This window comes from Myotis myotis, unplaced genomic scaffold, assembly GCF_014108235.1.
Source record: "Myotis myotis isolate mMyoMyo1 unplaced genomic scaffold, mMyoMyo1.p scaffold_m19_p_9, whole genome shotgun sequence".
NCBI lineage: Eukaryota > Metazoa > Chordata > Mammalia > Chiroptera > Vespertilionidae > Myotis > Myotis myotis.
The window spans coordinates 81,166,674-81,191,761 of record NW_023416401.1 but is presented as its reverse complement, the minus strand read 5'-3'; the positions used below and the strand labels follow the sequence as shown (position 1 = coordinate 81,191,761).

General features: G+C 50.3%; 1 protein-coding gene across 1 annotated transcript in view; it reads left to right on the top strand.

Moving 5' to 3' along the window:
• Positions 1-25,088, top strand: part of ACSS1 (acyl-CoA synthetase short chain family member 1) — a 59,466-nt gene that overhangs the window by 2,913 nt on the left and 31,465 nt on the right. The window contains exon 2 of the mRNA XM_036321696.1: positions 10,498-10,594. Coding sequence (XP_036177589.1) covers positions 10,498-10,594 — 97 coding nt within the window. The remainder of the gene's footprint in view (positions 1-10,497; positions 10,595-25,088) is intronic.

The window sequence follows — 25,088 nt, the reverse complement described above, 5'->3', positions numbered from 1 at the left end:
ACCTATAGGCCCCAAGCTAGGGCAGACAAGACTCTTCTAAATGGGCAGAATTGGGATTAGTGTCCTGGAGATGACTCCAGCAAGCAAATAGAAATGGCAGATGGGTGGTGCAGTACAGCTTAGTGGTTCTGGGTATGTCTTGAGAATTCCACCTGGGTCTGCCTCCTTGCTTTCCCCTTACTGTTCTCTACATGGATCTCCTTGTCTGTACAGTAAGACAGTCTGAATTCTGTTCGAGTCACTATTGTTGCTTATCAAACCGCCCCCAAGAGTCTTAGTACTCTCACCGCTCTGTGGGTCAGGACTTTGGACAGGGCCCCATGGGCATGGCTTGCTTCTGCTCCCCATTGATCTGTGTCTCAGGCTGTCATCACAAGTCTGGGGCCTTGACTGGGAGGACTCAGGCTGGCTCAGCTGGAACTGTGTCCTAAACCACTTACACAGGGCCCAGGGGACATCGACCAGAGGTCACAGACACTACAGCAGAAGCTGCTAGGTTTCTTCTGACCCAAAGTGGATGGCCTGGGGACTCTTAGGGCTGTTGTTAGCATTAAATGAGAAAACACTTATAAAGTTCTCTGCAGTCTTTACTCACATCCAATCACTGGCCTTTGTTATTAATTAATGAATCCTGTGGTAGTAGGGGAGCTGGGGTGGCTAGGGGGCTGTGACATTGAGCCCGACCTTCAGCAGTGCTGGTGAAAGTGCTGTGTTTCCTCTGAACAGGACCACACGCGCTTGCGTCCAGTCAGTCTGGATGAGGCTGGAAACGGGTCAGGAGGGTATGCAGGTGGTCAACAGGGCTCCAAAGATCTAAAAAGGATTCTTCCCAGACTTTGAAATTTGGCTCTGTCCTCCACACAGCTCAATGATGTTTTGCTCTCTGGTGTATAGACTCAAGATGTCAGGAAGGTGCAGATGCAGAACTGGAGGGTAATCGTGTATGTTGCTTTCAAAACACACAACCGTACTCTCTTTTCTAAATACCAAATTCTGAGTCTGATTTTTCTTAAGTGTGTGTATTCTTGCTTTCAAGCAAGGGGATAGAGAAACTATTTTTAACCAAGCATTGAACACAGAGATTTCTGGATGCTTCTGGGGACATCCGTTGCAGCAATGGGAACCACTTTGCTATACTTTTCTTTATGACGCGCCTCCAATCATTTAGAAGGTGGATACACTGACAATCGCAAGACACTATAGTCCTGGTCCTTTGCTTATTTCTCAGCAATTGAAGTAACTTGTCTAAGGTCTTCCAAGGAACTTGAAATGAAAATGTGACCCCAGGTCTTAGGAGAAAGGCCTTCCAGAAGGGACTGATTTCTCTGTAGTTTTCAGACGCCTGGAGTTTTAAAGGGCAGATGCTTCTGGAAAGTTGGCAGATACAATTTTTGTGACTGATGTAATATCTTACCTCGTGCCAGGGAGAGTTTCTATTTAAGGAAAACCCATTGTGAATCCTTTTGTGAATATTAGCTCCCTTGTTTCTTTTGATTAAAATAGAATTTCTGTATGTGGGTTTACTTCAAGTTGGGAAGGGGAAGGAGGTATTTAAACAACTGACAGGAGTTCTTGAAAATTCCTGCATAAGCGTGTGCCATCTTTATAATGGATATTATAACCTCTTTTTTTTTTAAAAGACAAAAAACAAAAACCCAAACCTATGAACCATCAGCAGTCATTTGCTGAACTATTTGCAGAGCTGTGTTAGGCTCAATGGTAGGCCTGCCTTGAGGTGAACATGATGGAGCCTCTTCTCATTTCATTGTCATGACAGCAGTGTGAAGTGGTTGGTGGTCCCATTGTACAGATGTGGAAATAAAGGTTCCAACTCATGTACAGTGATGAGCAGTGCAGAAAATGCCCCAGTGCCACAGAGTGCATTCTCATGAGGACGTGAGTCACAGATCAGTAAATGAGCAAATCCACTCTAGGGTAACTTCCTCAAGGCATTTACAGTTGCTAAGGGAAGAATTATGATGTCAGCCCCCATGATATGTGAATCTTAGGGACCTTGTGAATTAGACTGAGGAGAGTTTAGCAGAGCCAGCATTGTGTCCCAGAATGGGGGCACTGGGCAGAATAACTAAGTGTTAAATGGTGTGGGCCACTGCGTGATGGAGAGAAAGAGAGATCATTGCTGGGAAATTTGAGTTAGGAGGTGGGGTTTGAGCTGAGCCTTAAATTGCATTAGGGTCTTGCCCAACTCTTCCTGGCAATGCTTGTAAGCAGAATTTTCTTGTCCCACTGCTCAGTTCTATGGGCGGAGACATTTGTGTGGAGGAGTAAGAATTTCTTCCTTTATCCTTGCTCTCTCCCTTCCTTCTTTGCTTTTCTCCCTGAAGTTGGAGCAATAGCAGGAAACATCCATATGTGTTAAATGCCAACGGATCACATGGTGTTTTAGGGCCACTGTCACTCAGACCCTGCACTGTGCTTTCTCTAGGTGCCCATGCCAAATGAGTGTAAGCCATGGCAGCTGAGAAACTGCCTGTCCCTGGGAACACTGCACACACTCTGACCCTGTGACAGGAAACTCTCCAGTGGCATCTAATTCCTATTGTCTCGCCCAGACTTAGGAACTGTTACCCCCATTTTGAATTAAGAAAGTGACATTTAGATTAAATAGCAAGTGTGTCCTCGCTGCTTAATGAGTGTTTGGACAGGGATGGACTCTGGAGGGTGGGTTTGACCTGTGATGTAGGTGAGGTCAGATGTCTTGCAGAGCTGGCAAGTGTTTTTTTTTTTTTTTTTTTTAAATTTATTATTATTTTTATTGTTGACAGTATTACATGTCCACCATTTTCCCTGCTTTTGCCCCTCTCGACCAGCCCCTGCCACACCCCTGGCCTCCACCACACTATTGTCTGTGTCCAGGGGCTGTGTGTATATGCATAATTGTACTTTGGTTAATCTTTTCCCATCCCCTTCCCCACCCTCCCTTCTGAGATCTGTCAGTCTATTCCATGTATCCGTGCCTCCTCTAAACCCATTTTGTTCATCAGTTTATTTTGTTCATTAGATTATATATATTACTGAGGCCATACGGTATTGATCTTTCTTTGACTGGCTTATTTTGCTTAGCATATTAATATCCAGGTTCACCATGCTGTTGCAAAGGGAAGAGTTTCTTCTATATATATATTTTTTTTGGTTAATCCTCACCTGAGGATATTTTTCCCATTGATTTTTAGAGAGAGAGGAAGGGAGAGGGAGAGAAAGAGAAAAACATCGATGTGAGAGAGACAAATTGATTGGTTGCCTCCCACACATTCCAACCGGGGGCTAAGGAAAGAATCTGCAACCCAGGTATGTGCCTTGACTGGGAATCAAACCCATAACCCTTCTGTGTGCGGGCCAAAGCTTTAACCACTGAGCAACACCTGCCAGGATAAGAGTTCCTTCTTTTTTACAGCCAGGTAGTATTTATTCTGGAAGTGTACCACAGCTTTTCTACCCACTCACCTACCGGTGGGCATTTGGGCATCCGTACCTCTGGGCCTATTTTGTTCACTAGTTTACTTTGTTCTTTAGATTCCACATATGAGTGAGATCATGTGATATTTGTCTTTCTCTGACTGGCTTATTTTGCTTAGCATAATCATCTCCAGGTCCCTCCATGCTGTTACAAAGGGTAACAGAAAGATCCTTCATTTTTACAGCTGCATAGTATTCCATTATGTAAATGTACCACAGCTTTTTTATCCACTCATTTACTGATGGGCACTTGGGACTGTTTCCAGATCTTAGGTATTGTAAATAGCGCTGCTATGAACACAGGGGTGCATATACTCAAAATGGATAAGCAACTTAAATGTAACTTGCAAAACCATAAAAAACCCAAGAAGAAAATAGGCAGAAAGAAAATACCAATCTTTCTGATGGGTATTTCAGGATTCTTAGGATATATTCCCAGACACGAGATCACTGGGTCAAATGGCAGTTCCATTTTTAATTTTTTGAGGAACCTCCATACTGTTTTCCACAGTGGCTGCACCAGTCTGCATTCCCACCAGCAGTGCACGAGGGTTCCTTTTCTCCACATCCTTGACAGCACTTGCTGTTTGTTGATTTGTTGCTGGTGGCCATTCTGACAGGTGTGAGGTGATACCTCATTGTAGTTTTAATTTACATCTCTCTGGTGATTAGTGATGTTGAGCATTTTTTCATGTGTCTCTTGGCCATCTGTTATGTCCTTTTTGGAGAAGTGTCTATTCAGGTCGTTTGTCTATTTTTTAATTGGATTGTTGAGTTATACAAGTTCTTTATATATTTTAGAGATTAATCCTTTATCAGATGTATTGTTGGCAAATATGTTATCCCATACAGTGGGTTCCCTTTTCATCTTGTTGATTGTTTCTTTTGCTGTGCAGAACATTTTTAGTTTGATGTAGTTGCATTTGTTTATTCTTTCCTTTGTTTTTCTGGCCCTAGGAGATGTATTGGCAAAAATACTGCTACATGAGATATCTGAGATATTGCTGCCTATTTTCTTCTTGGATTTTTATGGTTTTGCAAGTTATATTTAAGTTGCTTATCCATTTTGAATATATTCTTGTATATGGTGTAAGTTGGTGGTCTAGTTTCATTTTTTTGCATGTACCTGTCCAGTTTTCCCAACACCATTTATTGAAGAGACTGTCTTTATTACATTGTATGCTTTTGCCTCCTTTGTCATAATGGCACGGGTCAATTTCTGAACAGTCTCTGTTCTGTTCCATTAACCTATATGCCTGTTCTTGTACCAGTACCAGGCTGTAATGATGACAGTGGCCTTGTAGTATAGTTCAATACCTAGTATTGTGATCCCTCCAACTTTGTTCTTCTTTCTCAAGATTGCTAAGGCTATTTGGGGCCTTTATTATGTTCAAGTATAATCCCTCTGTTCCCACTTTGCTGAGAGTTTTTCTCTAAAAATGGGTTCTGGATTTTGGAAAGAGGTTCTCTATCACTTGCTCACTTCCTTCTCCCTCTGGTATCCCTATAGACGTTGTTACATTTCACATTGTGCCAAATTATCCTTAAACTACCCTCTTGTTTTTTAATTCTTTCTTTCTTTTGCTGCTCGGATGGAGTGACTTATTTTCTATCTTGTCTTCTAATTCACTGACCAACTCTCTGCTTTGTTCAGCCTACTGATTATTCTTTCCAGTCTATTCTGTATTTCAGATACGACATTCTTCTTCATTTTCGACCTATTATTTATTATGGTTTCTATGTTATTTTTTATGCTTTTGAATATCCTTAGAACAGTTACTTTGAGCTCTTTTTTGGATAAATTGCTTGCCTCCATTTCATTTAGCTCCTTTACTGGAGATTCCTCCTATTATATCATTTGGGGCCCGATTCTTTGTCTCCCCATTTTGGCTTTCTTTTGTGTTTGATTCTGTGTATTAGATAGGACTGCAATGACTACCAGTCTTCGTGGGGTGGCCTTCTGTAGTAGGTGTCCTGTGGGACCCAGTGGTTCAGTCTCCTTGATCTCCTGAGCTGGGTGCTCTAGGAATGTCTCTTGTGCGGGTTATTTGGGCCCTCCTATTATAATTGGGTCTTGATTGATGTTGGCCCATTTGTGGGTAGGATCGACCTTCAGGCTGGCTGAATATGAGGCTCAACCCCACCCGTGGCATGCAAACTGCTGGGCAGGTTCCATCTCGAGGTGTCTTGATGGGCTCAGTGGCATAGTCATTAACCTTTTGGGCTGGGTGTCTATCAAGGTAAACCTTGATCACCATGAATGAGATGCTGTGCAGGGGCTGCCCCCCCAAGGTGGGATTATTCCCAGCAGGGTCTGGAACCTGCCAGGATTCCCCTTTGGATGTGCCATTTTATTTGGCTAATTGGATTGGCATCTTGTGTGGGTTGAGCTCTGTTTCTGATAAATTCAAGCCAAACTCTTTAGTCTCTGCCAGAGACTCCAACTCTAGTTCCCCCTCTGGGGTCTCACTTCAGGTTCAGGCTGGGTACAGTCTGCAGACTCCTCTGCAGCACCAGGTTCGGCTGCCCTGGGCTCAGAGGGATAGGTCAAGAGTCTCCTGTTGAGGATGTCTGGGGCCCAGCCTGCAGGTGGGGACTCACACTTTGAATGACCTGCTGTGAGCTGCTCTCCATCCCCCACAGAACTTCACCCAGCGGGGATATCCAGAACTTCACAGGCTGAACCAGACAGTCTCCTGTTGGGAGTGGTGTCCGCAGCCTGCAGGAGTGGAGGACTGGCACCGCCTCTCCTTCCTGGGCCTGCAAGGTGAAACTCACAGGAAGCTTGGATCTGCCACTCCACAGTGTAGTCACAGAGGTCAGCACTCCCTGTTTGTCTCCCTGACAGAAGCCTCCTTGGGGGATACAGTCCCCAAATCCCAGCTCCTCTGTGCCACCAAAGCAAGGAGGAGGGGCCAGGAAATCAGCCCTGTGCAGGACTCTGATCTCTCTGGGCGGCTGGTCTCCACAAAGTGGGGCTGAAATTCCCAGCTCTGATTGGGCTCCGAACCCTGTAGTATGGGCCTAAAATCCCAGACCTGCACTGCTCCCCTGCACCTCCAGCCAGCAGGCTGGGCAGACCAGGTGGCTCCACAGGTGGGCGAGGGGCTGTGGCCCTGTGCTCGACGTGGAAGAGACGTTCCTTTTCCCCCAAACCACACAGATTAGTCACTGACTGGGGCTCTCTGCCCAATGCCTTTCCAGAAAGTAGAGGGTCCCTCAAAGTCACTGCTGGGTGTAGCCCGCAGACCCCTCCACTGGACCCAAACACAGCCGCACAACCTCTCCAGCAGTCAGAGTCTGGAGCAAACTTGTCTGGCTTTGGCTGCTAACAGTAGGTGCGGTCTGAGTCTCCCAGGTGGACAGAATCCCCCTGAATCCCTCTGCCCAATGCTACACAGGCTCTTCCCGTCTCTGTTGCTCTGGGTTGGGGATCTCTGTGTGGGGTTGAGCTTCTACACTTCCAGGGGATGGAGCTTTTCAGGGACAATATCTGCCTGGCCTGTTGGCTGCCACACCTGCCTGAGGGGGGCTTTCCCTTTCTGCATCTCCTCTTACCAGTCTCTACATGGCTTCTTCGGTGCTACCTAGAAACACTATTTCAGATCAGCTACACTTCAGTTGGTTTTCAAGTAGTTTAGCTGTAAATCTGGTCCATGGCTGGAAGAAAGTGAATGCAGCCTCCACCTTTCATCTCCCTGGCAGTGTTTTTGATCACTCCTGTCCCCGTAGGGAAAAGAAAGCCCTCCGGAATCAGGAATACACATACAAAGTAGAATGCGTGTAGAGGTACCCATGCATGTCTGTCTATGGGAGCCTGGGCCTGAACCAGCAGCAACAGCGTCACTGGGACCTGCTAGAGGGGAATCTCAGGCTGCCCAGATCTGCTCACTCAGACTTCCAGTAGTGGTGGGGTCATAATGCGTGTGCTAAGAAGCCCGTTGGAGGTTCTGGGGGATTTAGAAGTGCTGACTGAGTCCAACAGGAGAACTTCTTGAGGAACAAAGCCATGAAGATAGGAAGAAGTCCGTTCCCTCCCCTGGACATGGGGCCAGCCTCGTGCCATTTAGACTCCATCGTTGCTCTTTAGCTCAAGGACTTGAATGGTCTGCCCACCATCCAGAGCTGAGGTGCTTCTCTGCTCTGTGCTCGGGCTTAGGCTGCACGTATGAAGATATGAACAGGACATCTGGCCCCTGCCCACAGAGGGACAGCAAGTGCAAACGCCTCAAGCGAGTTAGAGGTCCCCGGGACGTGAAGTGCTCACTGAGACAGTGAGAATGTGTAGGTCGGGACCTGCAGGAGAGTGGGCAGTAGGTGAGAGAGTGGGACAGTGTGCCACAGAAAGGAAGAGCCACGTAAAGGTCCCGAGGCTGGAAGGTGCTCACCAGAATTGGCACTGCCATAGGGAGAGGTCCATCACTCAGGGTCTTGGTGGCCACTTGTCCAGCACCTCCCATGTTCAAGGAAGGTACCTAGGGACACTGCACCTGGGCTCAGTGCCTACCTGCCTGAATTCCTGCAGTTTGTCAGCCCTGGGAAGAGGTGGCCACAGGGCTGGTCTCGCTGGCCAGCCAGCAACATTCTGGGTGCTGTCCATCATGGGGCAAGTCTTTCCCCTCCACCTTCTGCACCTCTGTCCTCCTGCTTGGCTCCGTGGCACTGAGGGTCTAGGTTCGAAGTTGGGCAGTCATGTGTTGGCACCCTGGCTGCTGTGGGAGCAGGTGATATGGGTACATGAGCCCCAGGTAAGGTGTTACTTGTGTTTTGAGGCCCTTCCTATTGCTTCCTGGCTCGGCCTTGGGCAGGTCACTGGACCACCTGTAGACTGTTTCCTAAGCTATATATGAGCTGGCCACTTTCCAGGGTGACTCAGAAGGTCCACCTCAGGGCGGGAGAAGGTGTGTTGATTTCAGATTTCTCAGATAAGAGTGCACACTTGTCACCTGGAGTCTTCTCAGCACTGATCCGGGTGGGGTTAGGGGTTTGCATCTGGGATGCCTGGAGCAGCCAGGGTCCAACAAACACTCATGTACACATGGAAGCAGCGCCCTGCTGCCGGACTCCTGCTCAGTGGACTCCAGCTCAGTGCATACCTTTAACTCACCCAGTTTCCCCTCCAGCCCTTTCTCAGCATCTGCCCTCAGTTCAAGGAGCTGGGCATCCAAGGCTTGTCATGACCTGTTTAGGGTCACTGCTTCCCACTCCATTGGGGTCAGGCACTGGAGGGGGGACAGGACGCGCCGGCTGAGGCGTGGCTCCCACCTTAGCTCCCAGGGGAGAGTGTGTCCTCATCTGCTGATTGTTCAAGAGAAGTTAGAGATCCTAGCTTTAGTGGGAAAATTTGATATATGAACTTCAGACCATTCTCTCTCTCTCTCTCAATCTCTCTCTCTCTCTCTCTCTCTCTCTCTCTAACTCTCTCTCTCTCTCATACACACATTGATTTGGGCTTATTGTATAAATCCAGGTTCTACCACCAAGCCCCTTCTTCTTAGTTTCTCATCTTGTTTTTCCTCTTTTCTGTTTTTTTTTTTTTTTGGGGGGGGGGGGGGGGGCATTTTTTCTCTTCTATTTTTCTAATAATTCAAATAACTTTTCTGCATCAGTAAGTAGTATTAGCAACTTTTTCCATGATATCTACCTCATATTTAAAATTTTTTGACGTATAATTTATATCCTGTTATGAGCCAGGAAATTGAAATGATTTTTTTTATTATAAAGAATAAAATAACCCAAGAGGGAAAAATGTAATTCACACGCACACACACACACACACACTAAACTATGTAATATTTTCACGTGAGTTCACCCTCTCAAGAACTATAGGAATCATATGATCTTTTGGTATCTCCCATAACTTTTGTCAGAACGGTTATCCCATTTAAAAGTCTCTAACTCATAGTATGGTATTTATCAGTTGGCAATATAGAACCTTGTATTTATATAATGGTACTTTAACGTTCAGTATTTCATTTGTTCCTGGTCATGGCCTCTTGAGTTAGAGATAATAGATAATGCAGCTCCCAGTTACGTAGGAGGAGATTGATTTGAAGAAGATAAGTAACTGCCCCGAAGAGAAAAAAACACACAAATTTATATGTCTGGACATTGGGGTGACCTGAAGAGCAGGTGGGCAGATGGCTGCTACCCCCAACAGCTATGTGTGATGTTCATTTCCCCTGCTGATGGGGAGGTGAGCAATGAAAGGCCGGCTTCGAAGGCTGGCATTACCAGCCACAGTTAAGCTCACGTTGAACAGGATGTCAGCAAATGAACATGATTTTACTAATCTTCAGTTTACAGTACACCGGAAGAACTGACCTCTTCTTTTTATGGGAAGTCATGTGACCTGGGCTTGAGTAAGGGTGGGGGGGGGGGCGGGGGGGAGGAGCAGAGCCTTCCGGCAAACCAGCATTGCATTTCCCCATCATTGCAACACTCCTTGGAGCAGAGGCTTGTTTTAGGTTTTAGGGTGCTGGCTGGACACCTGAGAAGGAATGTGGCTTCTTGGCCTGGACTGTGTGCATCTCTACCACACGCGAGAGCCCCTGGCATGAACCTTGTATTGCATCAGGAGCATCCTATTTGCATGAAATATTCTTTCCAACAGCTCAGGCTGTGGTGTGCAGCCCCAGCTGCACATTAGCACCACCCAGGGAGCCTTGAAACCACAAGGTCAACTGGGTCAGGGTCCCTGGGGGAGGCCCAGGTCACACCAATGTGTCACTGGGCTTGAGACTACTGGTGTGAAGTACCTGCCTCAGATTGTCCACAGGGGCTCACTCTAAACCTGTGAGGTCAAATTTGGGTAGTTATTGTCTTGTTTTCCCAGGCTCTGACAATCACCCTTCTCCTTGCAAGGAAGTAGAAACCTCCCCTTTGATGAGGGAAGGGTGCACCTCATCAGAGAGTAGTGCAGGTCACAGCGAACCAGACCCCCCCCCCGCCCCCCCCCCCCCCACATATTCAAACTCTAAGAACACCGAGTCTAATGTTTGTTAACTTGTTTTTGTGCAGTCAACTGCTTGGATCGGCATGTTCAGAAGTCCCCGGAGAGTGTTGCTTTGATCTGGGAGCGAGACGAACCCGGAACAGAAGTGAGGATCACCTACAGGTACTGTGTGCTCCCTGATGGCGGGCATCTCGGTGTCCCCCACCCCCCACGGGTCTCCTGGGCCTCTGTTTCTGCTGTAGACGCTGGCGCCAGGTGCCTCTGCTGAGCTGTTTTCCGGAATTGCCCCATTTGGAGGAGGCCTGGCTTTCCTGTTCACTTGGCAATACTCATTGTCTTCAGATTCCCATAGAAGGAACTGGTTCTTTGGGAACAACGATGATGAATATTCAGGGCATTGGGAGGCTGTTGGCACAGTTCTGTGAGTGTGTGTCTGGTCCTGGGCAGGCGTCCTGGTTGTCTGAACATGAAGGAACATTGGGCATGTTCTCGCATCCCAGGAAAAGTGAGCATGAACGCGAGCTGAATGAAACATACGCTGACATAATTATTATAATTACTCTCAGTGTGCTTGTCAGAGTGGGACCAAAAATAAAATCAAGTCTTTTAAAGAGGGGGTACACCTGGCATTTGTATTCTTTGACTCCTTAAGTTCTTCCCACATTCTAAGGGCCACACACCCTTCTGGATATTGTGTGTGTGTTGAGGAGTTTGAACAAACCCGCTGTCCAGGAAGAGTACTGGCCTCCTGGCCGAGCTGCCTCCTGTGGGGACAGCCTTACCTGGGATCTTTGTCCGTCACTGCAGGGCACTGGGTCTCCTTTCCCCGGGCTAAGTCTCCTTTTGCTAAAGCCTTGAGGTCCCTCGGGTTCCCTGTACAGTACTTTCTCAGACACTAAGTTGTGTGCCCTTTACAATCACCCTCACTCCCCATCAAGGAGTCACGAGCACGATGATGCTCCCGGTGGGTGTCTTACAGTTTTTTATGTGCAATCAGTCAGCACGTTTCATCGTGTGCCACTGTACCACAGTCCCCAAGCACAGAGCAGTGTGGCAGGGCGTGTCTGAGGAGGTGACATTTAAGCTGAGGTCTACTGATGAGAAGCAGCAGCCATGCCCGACTGGCACGGCTCAGTGTTCACAGCGTGAACCAGGAGGTCACGGTTTGATTCCTGGTCAGGGCACATGCTCAGATTGCGGGCTCAATCCCAGTGGGGGGCATGCAGGAGGCAGCCGACCGATGATTCTCTCTCACCATTGATGTTCCTCTCTCTCTCTCTCCTTCTCCCTTCCTCTCTGAAAGCAATAAACATATTTTTTTTAAAAAAAGAAGAAGTGGCCATGAGAAGAATGGGGTAAGAACTTCCCAGGCCAATTCAGAACCCTGGGGTCCTTATTCAGCGTAGGTCCCCGGAAACAGAGAGAAGGTGCCTGTGGCTGGGGTGATGGGATGAGGGAATGTGGTGGCAGGAAGGGTCAGAGAAGCAGGTCCAGACCCAGGGGCCTGAGAACAGCAGTTCCTCTCCTGCCACTCAGGTGACTGAGCGGGGAGGGGAGAGCACTGGGCCCCTCTAGTTTCCTGTTTGTTGTTTGAACTTGGGATTTATCACCAAAGGTGGTAAAATTTGCCAAAGATGATAAAACTACTCAGGTTTACTTTGGGCAGTACCCTGACGTTTGTTAATCTGCTGCAGCTTCCAGTGGGCACTGCCCTACGGGTCCTCTCCTGTTTTTGCCAAGACCCTCAGCGGCCAGAGCCCCTCATGGCCTCTCCAGCCTCCGCATCGACCTGTCACCCACCGGCCGAGCCGAGAGCCTAAACACATAAACCTCAGGCCCCATCAGACAACGGAGGCAGGCCCCAGGACACCTGTGCACAGGAGCGATTAGGGAGCGCTGCTCCAATAGACAGACCGGCTCCACTCTTCTTTACCGTGATTGGCCCAGCCGGAGTGATGTGTGATTCGTTAGTAAAAAGAGCAAGGCTCTGTGGGTGGGGGCGGAGGAGCCTACCATCTGGATGCTGAGATAAAGTGGTTCAGCCACAGGCTGAATTCCTTCCATCGCTGCCTCAGGCATGCCTGGATCCCGGGGCAGGGGCGGGTGGGCGATGGGTCACATCTCCTTGCTGGGCGTCGCCTGTGCACACACCGAGTGGGTGTTCAGCCGCGTTCAACAGTCTGAGAGCTGGGCTCAGGCCGGCCTTTGGAGATGTGTGGTTAATTGTAAACCTCGGGGAATTTTCAGGACCGTAGCCAGCGTGTTCAAGCTGAGAATAACTTTAGTTCCACTTCACCAAAGGAACCCTGGGCAAGTGGCAAACTCTTCCCTCTCCCAAAATGTGGAGGTTTAGCCCAGAACAGCTTTACATACCTTAGGCATTTTAGCACCGGATGGCTATTACTATTTACTCTTTGGCTACAAAGAAAGGTGTACGTACAGGTTGTCTAAAAGTGCAGCTAGTGTTTGAGAGACTTGGGTTATTGTTTTCCTGGTCATTTTTGACACAAGGTTTTCTTTCTGTCCCCTCGGAGTAAAGCCACCTACACACTGGTGATGGCTGTTTTGTCAGCGTAAAAACTGCCACTAAAATAAAGTGCTGTCCTGTTAGGTGTTCCCCGTGGTGGCACCCAGATGCCCCAGGATGGCCACAAGCCCAAAGATCAAGTTATAGATTCATAGCCTGAACCCTTTACAGAAACACCTTGGGGTTGCCGGTGGCAGTAGCTTGGGCGAATGTCTCATCCCTGCGGTGCCCGAGGCCTCTCACTCCTGGGTCTGCTGAATTTTTTGGACGAGGCCCATTTCTGAAGAATCATTGTAGAGTTTGTTAACAAACCAACAGCTCCTGCCCCAATAACTATTGGCAGCACCTTTATCCCACTCACAAGAATTGCCACTGTTTTCCATATGTGTAGGCAGACATACATATACATGCCCACGGGGGTGTGTGTATACACATGTACTTGCACATATACATTTTAAACAGGCTCATTCTCCATTCTCCAAGTATGTTTTTGTTGTTGTTGTTAATCCTCACCCAAGGATATTTTTCCCTTTTTTTTTTTTTTTTTTTTTTTTTTTTTTAGAGAGAGTGGAAGGGGAGAGAGAGATGTGAGAGAGACATCTATTGGTTGCCTCCCACAGGGATTGCTTGGCAGGGATCAGCCTGGGATAGTCCATACGCATCTCTCCATCTCCCAGGAAAGAGGGCAGCCTGTGACCTGAGGCTGGAGCCAGGGCCTGAGGGCCACCCAGCCCAGTTTAAGATGTTGTTCAGAAATGGCCCAAGGACGCTGTTCTCACCTATGAACCAGCAGGACTGCAAACCCCTCTTGTACTGCCCGGGGCTGTCCACAGGAGCTCTCCAGCCTGTGCCTATTTTACACGATTGTCCTTCACCTGTACTTCTGGTTGGCAGATTTCAGAGGCCCTGGGGGATGGGGATGTGGAGAAGCACAGATCCCTTTCCTTCAGGACAGTGGTGGTGGGGTCTCAGGTCGATTCAGACCCATGGTGTGTGTGTGGGTGCCCAGAAACAGGGGAGAGCAGGCTGCGGGTGCCATGCTGAGAGTATTTACCAAAGTTTTTGCCTGAGGTTCTTTATTTTTATTTTTTAATATATTTTTATTGATTTCAGAGAGGCAGGGAGAGGGAGAGAGAGAGAGAAACATCAATGATGAGAGAGACCATTGATTGGCTGCCTCCTGCATGCCCCCCCACTGGGGATCGAGCCTGCAACCCAGGCATGTGACCGGAATCGAACCTGGGACCCTTCAGTCTGCAGGCCAACGCTCTATCCACTGAGCCAAACCAGCGAGGGCAGCCTGAGGTTCTTTAAAGAGGGCTCTGAACTTGAACCCGAGTCCAGATGTGACCCTTGTAATTAAGCTGGAACAGGTTTTAACACTGTGGACCACAGCATCCTCACCTGTCACACAGGGATTAGAGACCAGTCCTGTTCCAGCGCTAGTGGGTGTGGGGCAGCGCATGGTGTCATGCCCAGTGCTGTAAAACAGAGTAGCAGAGCTGGGCATCGGTGCTGCTCCAGGAAGGGCAGGCGTCCTCTCGTGTTTGTGCCCCTCCCCCTGCAGCCTCCCCCCCCCCCCCCCCCCCCGGAACTGAGTGTAGTTTTCCCTGCAAGTCAAGCCCCTGGAGAGGAGGGTTTCTGTGGTTGTTCCATCAGGGCCTTTTATGGGGGGGGGGGGCCCTCTCCACAGTGAGGAGCTGGGGGAGCATCGGGCCCTCCTGCACCCCGCCTGCCTCAGAGCTCAGGTGCCCGGCCAGGCATTGGGTACCATCGAGACTTGATGCAGCCCAGTGCCTAATGCGGGGAGGGCCCAGGAATATAAGATGGGGCCTGGCCCTGGGGAGCGCCCCTCTGTCCAGGGCAGTTAGACCAGCGCACATGGGCAGAGGGAGCGGACGGGCTTGCAGCCTAGAGGCACCTCCCCCAGAGGCTTGTTTGTGACCTTCCTGGGTGTCTTCAAACTTGACCACTTATTCAGGTCACAGAAGTGGCCGGTTCTTGTGGGCACCAGGGGAAGGAAGCGGGAAGTCTCACCATGATTGAGAAGGCTCTGGGGAAGTCCTGTGGAGGGTTGGGGTTGGGGAGGCAGAGGAAGGGGAGGCGTGATGGTGGAGGCAGGGTGGGTAGTGATATGTGAGCACACTGTTGGGTGAGGCAGCCAGCATGGGTGGAGATGGGAGGCCTGTGTTCCACGTGCTCCGTCCCCTGGCTGTGTGTGTGACCTTAAGCAAATCACTCCAGCTTTCTGACCCTCGGTTTTCTCATCTGGAAAATGGAAACACACTTCTCCTCCACTAGGTGGCTGAGTGTTAGCAGGACAGGGGGGATCAAAGCCCAGAACAGTATCTGGGAGGATGAGGGTCCGTTTTAGCTGTAGGTTGGGGCCAGTTGAAGGGAGGTCAGCAGAGGATTTCAGATTTGACAATGGGGAGGGGACAGGGTGGCCCTATGGCTGCTGTAGCTGGGAGGATAGAGCTGCATTTCCAGGGTGAGGACTTCAACTCAGGAGAACAGTCACGTCAGCTAACAGGCTTCCCCCTCCACCTTTCCTGTGCCTGACCCTTGCACCTTGCTCTTTTTCTCACCCCCAAATAATTACTTCAGTAAGCAGATCCTTTATTAAAATATTGGGGCAATTGAAGGGAGGATCATAAACTGGCTTAATGAGGTTGATGGGTGTGGTGATTGGTCACTTGTCACACAGGCCAAAGTTGGTGTGTTCAATGGGCTCCCCTGGGTAGGGCAGAGAAGCCAGTGGCTTCCGTCCGTATGGTGGTGTCCCAGCTTCTAGCCCGAGAGGAATCTGCAAGCTGACTACCAGGATCCCATAGAAACCGGTGTTCCTTGGATCGTGCTGGGTTTAAAGACTTTCCTTAGCACTTTGGCTCCTGGTATTGAAGTGGAAGTGTTTTGAACCTTTCTGAACATAACCACTTATTTTTCCTTGTCCCTCTTTTGAGCAAGCTAAGGCCCCTGGAGGTTCATATTTTAGAATGACCCACACCAAGAGAGTCTGTCTGCACATCCTGGGAGACCTCCTAGAGGGACTTTCTGAGCGCAGTGGGAGAGGCTTACTTGGGGGAGCACACATCCCTTGGAACTGGGTTCTTGCTTCTGTGAACCCCCTTCTTCCATCAGGAGGGGTTGGGCTGTGGGAGGTGAAGGTGCACAGCCTGGTGAGGGGAGAACGCAGACTCTGGGAGTGCTAGTGCTAGCCTTTGGGGTGGGGTGGGGTGGGTTGCCTGTGCTCAGGATGGATGGGGAAGGGCACAGGCTGTGCTGCAGCTGGCACTGGGAGCTAAGCTTCCAGAACAGTGCTCTGTTGTTCCTGTTTGTGTGTCCCCTCTGCTTCTAGAGGCTCAAGACAGTGGGGTTAGCTGTGCTGTGTGCCTCACTGTGGGTCACACCACCATGCCCTGTGCCTGGTCCCCATCAGGACCTGCCTGGGACCAGGGCCACCAGGAATGAGTCTGGGGAAGGTGGCAGTAAAAATCTTGCAGCCAGGCTGGGGATAAAGCACCCCAGCCCGTTGTCCTCCTGTAGTCATGGATGACCCATTGGCCTGGGGCAGCCCCTGGTCAACTGGGTAGGAGCTCACACTGATGATCTTAGTTCATATTCATGGTGGCCCTTGGTTTTAAAGCCCAGGGCCTGACGCCCAACGAGCTTCAGGAAATCTCAAGCTCACCCAGCTGGAAGGGTCAGAGGTAGAGTTTGACCTCAGCCTTGCCTGGCTCTTTGGCTGTGTGAGGAACCTGAGTCCCAAGGAGCACTAGCTTGGTGACAGGCTCCAAGGCCTGTGTGCAGAGCCTGAACTCTGCTGTGTGCAGATAAAATGCCCTTTCACTGATCAGGGCGATGTGTTCCAGATGTTGCCCTCCCCTCCTCTCTACCCGCCCCCCTCCCAGCCCCCCAGGAGAAGCAGACACACATGAAGTGTTAATACCAGCTCGGGAGGAGGGGACTCACCAGTACCAGGGGCTCCAGGTCGCTGGGAGGAGGGACGAGGCATAGGAGGAGGTGAGGAGGCTGGGCTGTGGAGTCCTGGTGTTACAGTGGGACAGGGAGAAAGCACACATGCTCGAGTGGCATTGCAGACCTCGGGTGCTTTGGCGGCAAGAGGGCATCCCTGTGGGCACCAGAGGAAGGGACAATGGGTGGGTGCTGCATGCTCCTCAGGACAGGTGCTGGCCCTGTCTCTCCCTCCTCGCCATTCTTTCTCCTGGCCCTCCCTGTGGCTGTCTTGGATCCCATCTGCTGTGGCAACAGCAGGGAGTTGGGGTGGGTGAGAGGCTTGACCATTTCCTGTCAACAAGCCCAGTTAAACTTCCCCTTAGAAATTGGAGCGAGGTTTCTGGGCCTCTGGCAGATGAGAGGATCGGTATGTTCCCCGTCTGGGCTGCCACAGCCCCTCTCCCCCTGCTGGTTCTCCTTGGAAGGAGGCTTGGGGGAGAGCCTTGACCGAGTTTATGCAGTGTGGGCATGGAATTTAGTAAAGGGTGTAAGGGTCTTGCTGATGCAGACGTTTTCAGAAGTTCCCCGTGGTCTCCAAACATGCCAGAGCTTGAGTGACGTGTCCATTCGGCAGGATCTAAAGCAGCGGGATCCAGCCCAGGTGTGCCTGAGTCTCCTGGGAGGTTTCTAACAACACAACACCCAGACCCTGCTTGGGCCCTGAGCCAGGATCTCCTGGTGGGGCCTGGGGATTCGCATGTGCAAATGCATCTCTGGTCACATGGCGAGAAAGTATTTGTCAGGATTTGGTTGCAGAAAAGGGAAGTCACTGCCACTCTTTTAAGCAGAGACAGAATTTATAGCAGGTGCTTACAAACCCACCAAGGAGCAGCCTCTGGCAGACTCCAGCCCTTGCCTCTGGGGCAATCAGAATGGACTCATGAGACCCACAGACACTGCTGAGCTTTCAAACACATTGTTATGGCTTTGGTCTAAGGGTCAGGAAACCACGATTATTGCTGGCTCAGTTGCCTCTTGCAGTCAGTGGAACCTCTCCAGGAAAAGCGCAGCATCTCCTGTTCACACTGGGTGGCAGCAAGACAGCAGCCCACCATGCAACTGCTCCTGCATGCAGCTACCTGGTGCAACCTGAGGCACCTGCACACCTGGATGTGAGGCATCTGAGGTGGCGGATGCACCCCTGGGAGGCTGGCCTGGACGTGGAGAGAATGCCATGGCAGTTGCAGGCAGGGTGGGTTTGTGGACCCAATTCCAGCTGATGCCTGGGTGGTTGATTGTTGCAGTGTGGGGACTGGGCCTGTACCTGCTCCAGTCCTAGGCTCTTGGGTGGGGCCTGGTCATCCCTCCTCCCGGTGCAAGTGACGAGGACCTCTGAACCCTCCTTTGTGCACCACAGCTGTTCAAGTTCTGTTCTAACTACTAGGCTCCAGGCTTTACCTGTACCTAAGTGCTTCCACCAGGGTGGGCCACAGTCATGATGTATACTTGTTGCAGGTGCATTGGCTATTTTCCAAAAGGATTGTTTGTTATCCTCACATTACAACGCCCATTATTTTTCTAACCCTTATAAGTAAATGATGGATAGTTTTCCAGTCTAATGTTTCACATGAGGAAGTCTTGGTCATGTTTGCAGCTGGTGCAAATGAGGGCACTTTTGTGGAACTGCGAAAGGGTGGTGCAAGGCCTGGGAGGGCTCTGGAGTACGGGGAGCTAGTGCCCTGGACCGGGCTGACCGAGCTGCTCAGCCAGCTACAGTGGTCTGTCAGGGAGTGTACCTGAGAGTGCTTTCCGCCTCTGACCCGAAAGATGGGAGTGGAGCCTGTGGAAGCCCAATTTCAGTGCCTTAAGCCCAGGAACAGGGGTCTGTGGCCTGGAAAAGAAGGTGACTTAATATATAGATAACTAATCACGGTTTTGTGCACCTAAAACTAATATAATATTGTATGTCAACTATAATCAAAAGTATTTTTTAAAAAATGGTGATGACTGGGAGTGGAATAAAAGAGGCATGCATTATGTTCCTCTCATTCCTTCCAAGTGAATAGTTTGATTTTTTAATATATTTTTACTAGAGGCCCGGTGCACAAAAATTTGTGCACTGGGGGGGGGGGGGGAAGGGGGTCCCTTAGCCCGGCCCTCTCGCAGTCTGGGACCCCTCGGGAGATAACGACCTGCTGGCTTAGGCCTGCTCCCGGGTGGCAGAGGGCAGGCCCAATCCCTAGGTGCAGCCCCTGGTTGGGCTCAGAGCAGGGCCGATTGGGGAGTTGGGGTGCCGCCCCCTGTCATGCACAGAGCAGGGCGGATCAGGAGGTTGCGATGCCACCCCTAGTCACACTCAGGGTAGGGCCGATTGGGGGGTTGGGGCACCGCCCCCTGTCACACTCAAGGCAGGGTCCATAGGGAGGTTGTGGCGCCACCCCCTGTCACGCACAGAGCAGGGCAGATCAGGGGGTTGGGGCGCTGCCCTCTGTCACGCACAGAGCAGGGCCCATCAGGGGGGTTGGGGCTCCGTACCCTGTCACGCACAGAGCAGGGTCGATCAAGGGGTTGGGGAGCTCCCCCCTGTCACGCACAGAGCAGGGCCGATAGGGGAGTTGGGGCACCGCCCCCTGTCACACACAGAGCAGGGCGGATCAGGGGGTTGGGGCGCCGCCACTGTCACACTCAGGGCAGGGCCAATGGGGAGGTTATGGCTCTACCCCGTCACACACAGAGCAGGGCCCATGGGGGGGGGAGGGGGTTGGAGCGCCGCACCCTGTCACACACAGAGCCGCAGGGCGATCAGTGGGTTGGGGAGCTACCCCCTATCAGGCACAGAGCAGGGCTGATCAGGGGGTTGGGGTGCCTTCCCCTGTCACGAACAGAGCAGGGCAGATAGGGAGGTTATGGCCCCGCCCCCTGTCACACACAGAGCCGCAGGGCAATCAGGGGGTTTGGTTGCTGCCCCCTGTCACATTGATCCTGGTGCCGGGAGGCCTTGCGGCTCGGCTGATCCTGGTGCTGGGAGGCCTCGCTGCTCCGCTGATCCTGGTGCTGGGAGGCATATTACCCTTTTACTATATAGGATAGAGGCCTGGTGCACGGGTGGGGGCCAGCTGGTTTGCCCTGAAGGGTGTCCTGGATCAGGGTGGGAGTCCCCACTGGGGTGCCTGGCCAGCCTGGATGAGAGGATGATGGCTGTTTGCAGCTGGTCACACCCCCTTCAGGGTGGGGGTCCCCACTGGGGTGCCTGGCCAGTCTGGGTGAGGGGCTGAGGGCCGTTTTCAGGCTGGCGGGTGACTGAAGCTCCCAAGCTGTCCTTTTTTTTTCTTTTTTTATTCTGGGCCAGCTTTAGCTCTGAGGTTTGGCTCCAGCTCTGAGGCCTCGGCTGCTGAAAGCAGGTATCTGGTTTGTTTGGGTTCTATAATTGTAACACTGTTGCGGTCCTGCTCACTCCAGCTCTGAGATCCTGGCTGGCTGAAAGCAGGGATCTACATTTGTTCTATAATTGAAACAATGTTGCGGTCCTGCTGGCTGAAGCCTGGCTGGCTGAAAGCAGGTTTCTGGGGTTTTGTTTAGCTTCTATATTTGTAACAATGTTTCTTAAACTGCAAGCTCAGAGGCCGGCAGCAGCAGGCGGAGAACGTCACTGGCTTCCTCCGTCACTGAAGCAAGCAAGCCTCCTGTTCGCTTCAAGCTGCCTGGCTGCCGGCCACCATCTTGGTTGGCAGTTAATTTGCATATCGCCCTGATTAGCCAATGGGAAGGGTAGCGGAGGTACGGCTAATTACCATGTTTCTCTATTATTAGATAGGATTGATTTCAGAGAGGAAGTGAGAGAGAGAGAGAGAGAGAGAGAGAGAAAGATAGAGAGAGAGAGATAGAAACATCAGTGATGAAAGAGAATCATCAATCAGCTGCCTGCTGCATGCCCCCTACTAGGGATCGAGCCCGCAACCCAGCATGTTCCTGACCGGGAATCCAACCTTGACTTCCTGTTCATAGGTCAACGCTCAACTATTGAGTCACACCAGCGAGGCCAGTTTTCTTTTTTTTTTAACTAATTTTTTTGTCTTTGAGTTACAGTTGACATACAATATTATATTAATTTCAGTTATACAACACAGTGATCAGACATGTATATATTTATGAGTGATCACTCTGATAAATCTGGTATCCATCTGACATCATACATAGTTATTATATATTGACTGTTCTCTAAGCTGTACTTTACATGCCGATGTTTATTTTGTAACTACCAATTTGTACTTCTCAATCCCTTCACCTTTTTACCCCTCTCTCCACTCTTTCCTTTCCAGCAGCCATCAAAATGTTCTCTGTATCACCCTAGCTGGTTTGGCTCAGTAGTTAGAGCGTTGGCCGATGGACTGAAGGGTTATGGGTTCGATTCCTGGTCAAGGGCCCATACCTCAATTGCAGGCTGAATCCCTGGCCCTAGTTGGGGCGTGTGCAGGGATGCAAACAATCAATGTGTCCCTCTCTTTCCCCCTTCTCTCTCCCCTTCACTCTCCCTCTCTCTCAAAAAAAAAAAAAAAAAAAAAAAAAAAAGTCAATGGAAAAAAATATCCTGGGTTGAGGATTAAGAAAAAAAGAAACCTCCTGTCTCACTCAACCACAGTCTCTGCTGGTTTTTACAGCGAGAAGCTATGGGGGCTTCTCTTTTCAGCACTGAAACCCTGGGCTGGGGAGCCTGGGGTGGGGCTGGGACTCTTCTATCCTCAGGGGGCACCTCCACAGCTGAGATGTCCCTGATTTTTTTTTTTAACTGCCCGTTCCACATCTCTGCCCCTCCTACCAGTCTCTGTGTGGCTTCTTCTGTGCGTTTTTAGTTATAGGGCTTCTGTTCAGCTAGACTTCAGCAGTTCTCAATGATAGCTGTTCTGTAGTTTAGTTGTAATTTTGATGTGGTCATGGGAGGAGGCAACTACAGCATTTACCTACTTCGCCATTTTGACTGGCAGCCCACACAGCTGTCATTTTTATTAGCAATTATGTATTTATTATTAAATGAGTAATTATTAAATAAAGTGACTTAAATTTGAACAGTGATTGTTTTTGTGAAGGAAGACATTGGTTGCAATAGCCTTCGGGGCCAGCCTCAGTGGGGAGTCACAGGCTGTGTTGGGGGTGCTGAGGGCCCACAGGATTGGATCTGGTGTTATAGGGGCTCCTCTTCCCAAGTCCTGGCGCAGTCGTTCAGGAGGCCATGCTGGTAGCTGGAAATCGAATGTGGTGGGACTATCTATTTACACTACAAGAATTGGCAAATGCTATAAATCAGGGCTTTCTTCCCTGAGAATGTTGGTTGTTAAACATTTGCTGGCACAGCAGTGGACTACATGAGTCATTCTTGTTAGCAGTTTTTCTCCAAGCTGCGACCCAAAGGCCAGGAAAACAACCTGGGCCAGAGGCAGTCACACTGAGCTGAGTGTGCCCTCTGGATCCCCACCCACGTGGCTGTGTCTGCCAGAGAAAACTGGCCGCACTTACTTTCCTTCGGGGGTTCCCCTCAAAGCCTGAGAAATAGAGCCTCCCTCATCTGTGTCTGGTCGGAAACTTTCCGTGTGAACCTGATATCAAATGAAGTGGGGGATCCTCTCCCTCACTGTGTGTTGTGGGGGAGGGGGTTGCACTTCTTATGATATTCTGAGAAGAGAATTTTCTGGGACGCGCATGGGAGAACAAGTGATTTTTATTTGTGTGGAATTAAATCCCTGCATTTCCAAAGACCCATATCCCTTAGGTTAGTCATAGAAGACGTGTAGCTGGGGTTTCAACAAAGCTAGACGCAAAGCCGTTGTCCAGAGTGTCCTTTGCATGTGGGAGCCAGGTCCAGCACAGCATCAGGTTAGCTGCTGTCCATTAGTCCATCGTGTGTGGGCCAATGCAGGGAACGGGAGCAAAGGAGCCCACAAGCCCAGAGCCACGTGAGTCCCAAGAGAGCCAAGAGCACAAAGGAGCACACTCCTTTGTTGAGGGGGCTCTATACCCTAAATCTTCACCCCCCCCCCCCCAGTGTGAGTGACAGCAAACACCTTCTTTAGTCCTCCCAGCTTTACTGGGCATTCGTCTGTCTTCCTTTTGTCCAGTCTCCTGCCCCTAGTGTTTTGCAGGGAACTTGTGTAAGTCTGGCCTTCCCTTTGCTCCTTTCCTGTTACTAATAACTGGTTGATTACAACAGTATCAAGCCCACTTGCTCTGTTTTGTCGTTGCTGTTGTGGCCCAGTGGACTTGCGTGGAGTGGCAGAGACCCACCAGATCGCACGTGGGCATGTAAACCTGGAGAGGGACCGGAACAACATTCTGTGGCATTTTCCCCTTTAACCACAGGGGAAAGTGCATGTATTTATAAAGTGAAAACCAACATCCTCTCTCATTTTCTGCCTGGGAAAGATCATCACTTCTGTGGCTTTCCTGGAAGGTAAACAAGCCTGCCGGGCATGGGTGAATGTCCTGCCGGGACACCAGCTGTTTTCCGGGCGGGGTTCCAGGCCGGAGTCCACCAGTGTCTCTTGTCCAGGCTGCCAGCCTGCAGGCGCCCCTGGAGCATGGGAACCTGGCTTCTTCCTCAAGTGATACGAGCGGGCTTTCTTCTAGAAAGGAAAGAACGTCTTTTCAGGGGACAAGACTCTGCTTGAAGGCCAGTTGCTGGGGTCAGAGGGGACATGGGCCCAGACGGAAATTAGGCATTAATTAGGGAGGAGGGCAGAGCTTTTCTGAAGTCTTACGGTTACTTCCATTGCACAAAGCTTGTCTAGAGGCCAGTGACATGCTAGGCTGTGTCAGAGTAGGAGAGAGAGACTTGGAATGTGGCATTTGACCTGGATAGGCACAGGGAAACCACCCTAGGACAGGTGGTCCTGAGTGTGGAACCGAACACTGAGTTATGAAGGAAAAAGCTACCTCCACCCCAGTTCTCCTTCTTCCTGATTACAAGAAAGGCTGGATGTAACTGCAGTTAGCAGACTTTTAACACTTCCTAATTTCTGTTTTGAATGGGTCAGCTTCAGGTCCAGAGCCTTTAGTTTATTCTTAAAATAAATTTACATAGCCCAGTTGAGCGTCGACCTATGAACCAGGAGGTCATGGTTTGATTCCCGGTCAGGGCACGTGCCTGGGTTTCGGGCTTGATCCTGTGTAGGGAGCATGCTGGAGTCAGCCAATCAATGATTCTCTCTCATCATTGACGTTTCTATCTTTCTCTCCCTCTCCCTTCCTCTCTGAAATCAATAAAAACATATTAAAATATAAATTTACATAAAAATACCCCCCAAGAGATAAACCAAAGAACTTATATACTTATATGTATAGCCCATGGACACGGGCAATAGGGTAGGGAAGACCTGGGGGTGGTGGGTAGGGGCTGGGAGGAGGGGAGTTAACGGGGGGCGGGGGACAGAATTAGAGATATCTGTAATACTATCAACAATAAAAATATATTTAAAAAATCCCCCCCCCCCCCACACACAATGTTACATATATAACAGGGGTGGCAGATGGCAAAAATCCAGAAGTCCAGGCACCTTTGCCCTAGAAAGTGAGCAGTTCTGATGCTGAGGGTTATGGAGGAACTGGTTGAGAGAAGACCCTTTCAGTTGAAGAGCCGTGAGAAAGCCTGTGTGCCTCCCTGGAAAGTGAGGGTGGGGTGATGACAGGCTGTTGTGAGGGTTAAATGGATGTGCAAAGGATGCAGAGCAGCACTGGGCACAGGACGTGCACTTAATAGCAGTTGCTGTTGTCATTCCATGAGCAGGAATTGTGATGGGGGGTAGGTCGCTAGGAGGAGGGTGTTCTGGACAGTAACACATGGGGGCTAGAGAAGGAGCCAGCCCCTCGATGCTGAGGAGGGAGGAGATGATGGGCCTAGAGAGGCGGTCTCTTGTGCTTTAGTTGGTGGCAGGTGTGGCTGGAGGAGGTGGGGGTTGTGATGGAGACTGTGGGGTGATGTAGTGGGTGATGGATGGGTGGGGTGCACAGAGCATGGAGGGGGTGGGTCTGTCTCTCTTCCCTCCAGCCTCTCAGAATCACAGGCCACCGGCTGAGTGAGTGCCGGGAACCGGCAGGCTGGTAGCAGACCTGACTGTGGATGATGCACCCTTTTCAGATCCACCCCCTCCCCAAGGCGAGGACTTCCCAACAGCCCCTGCCACA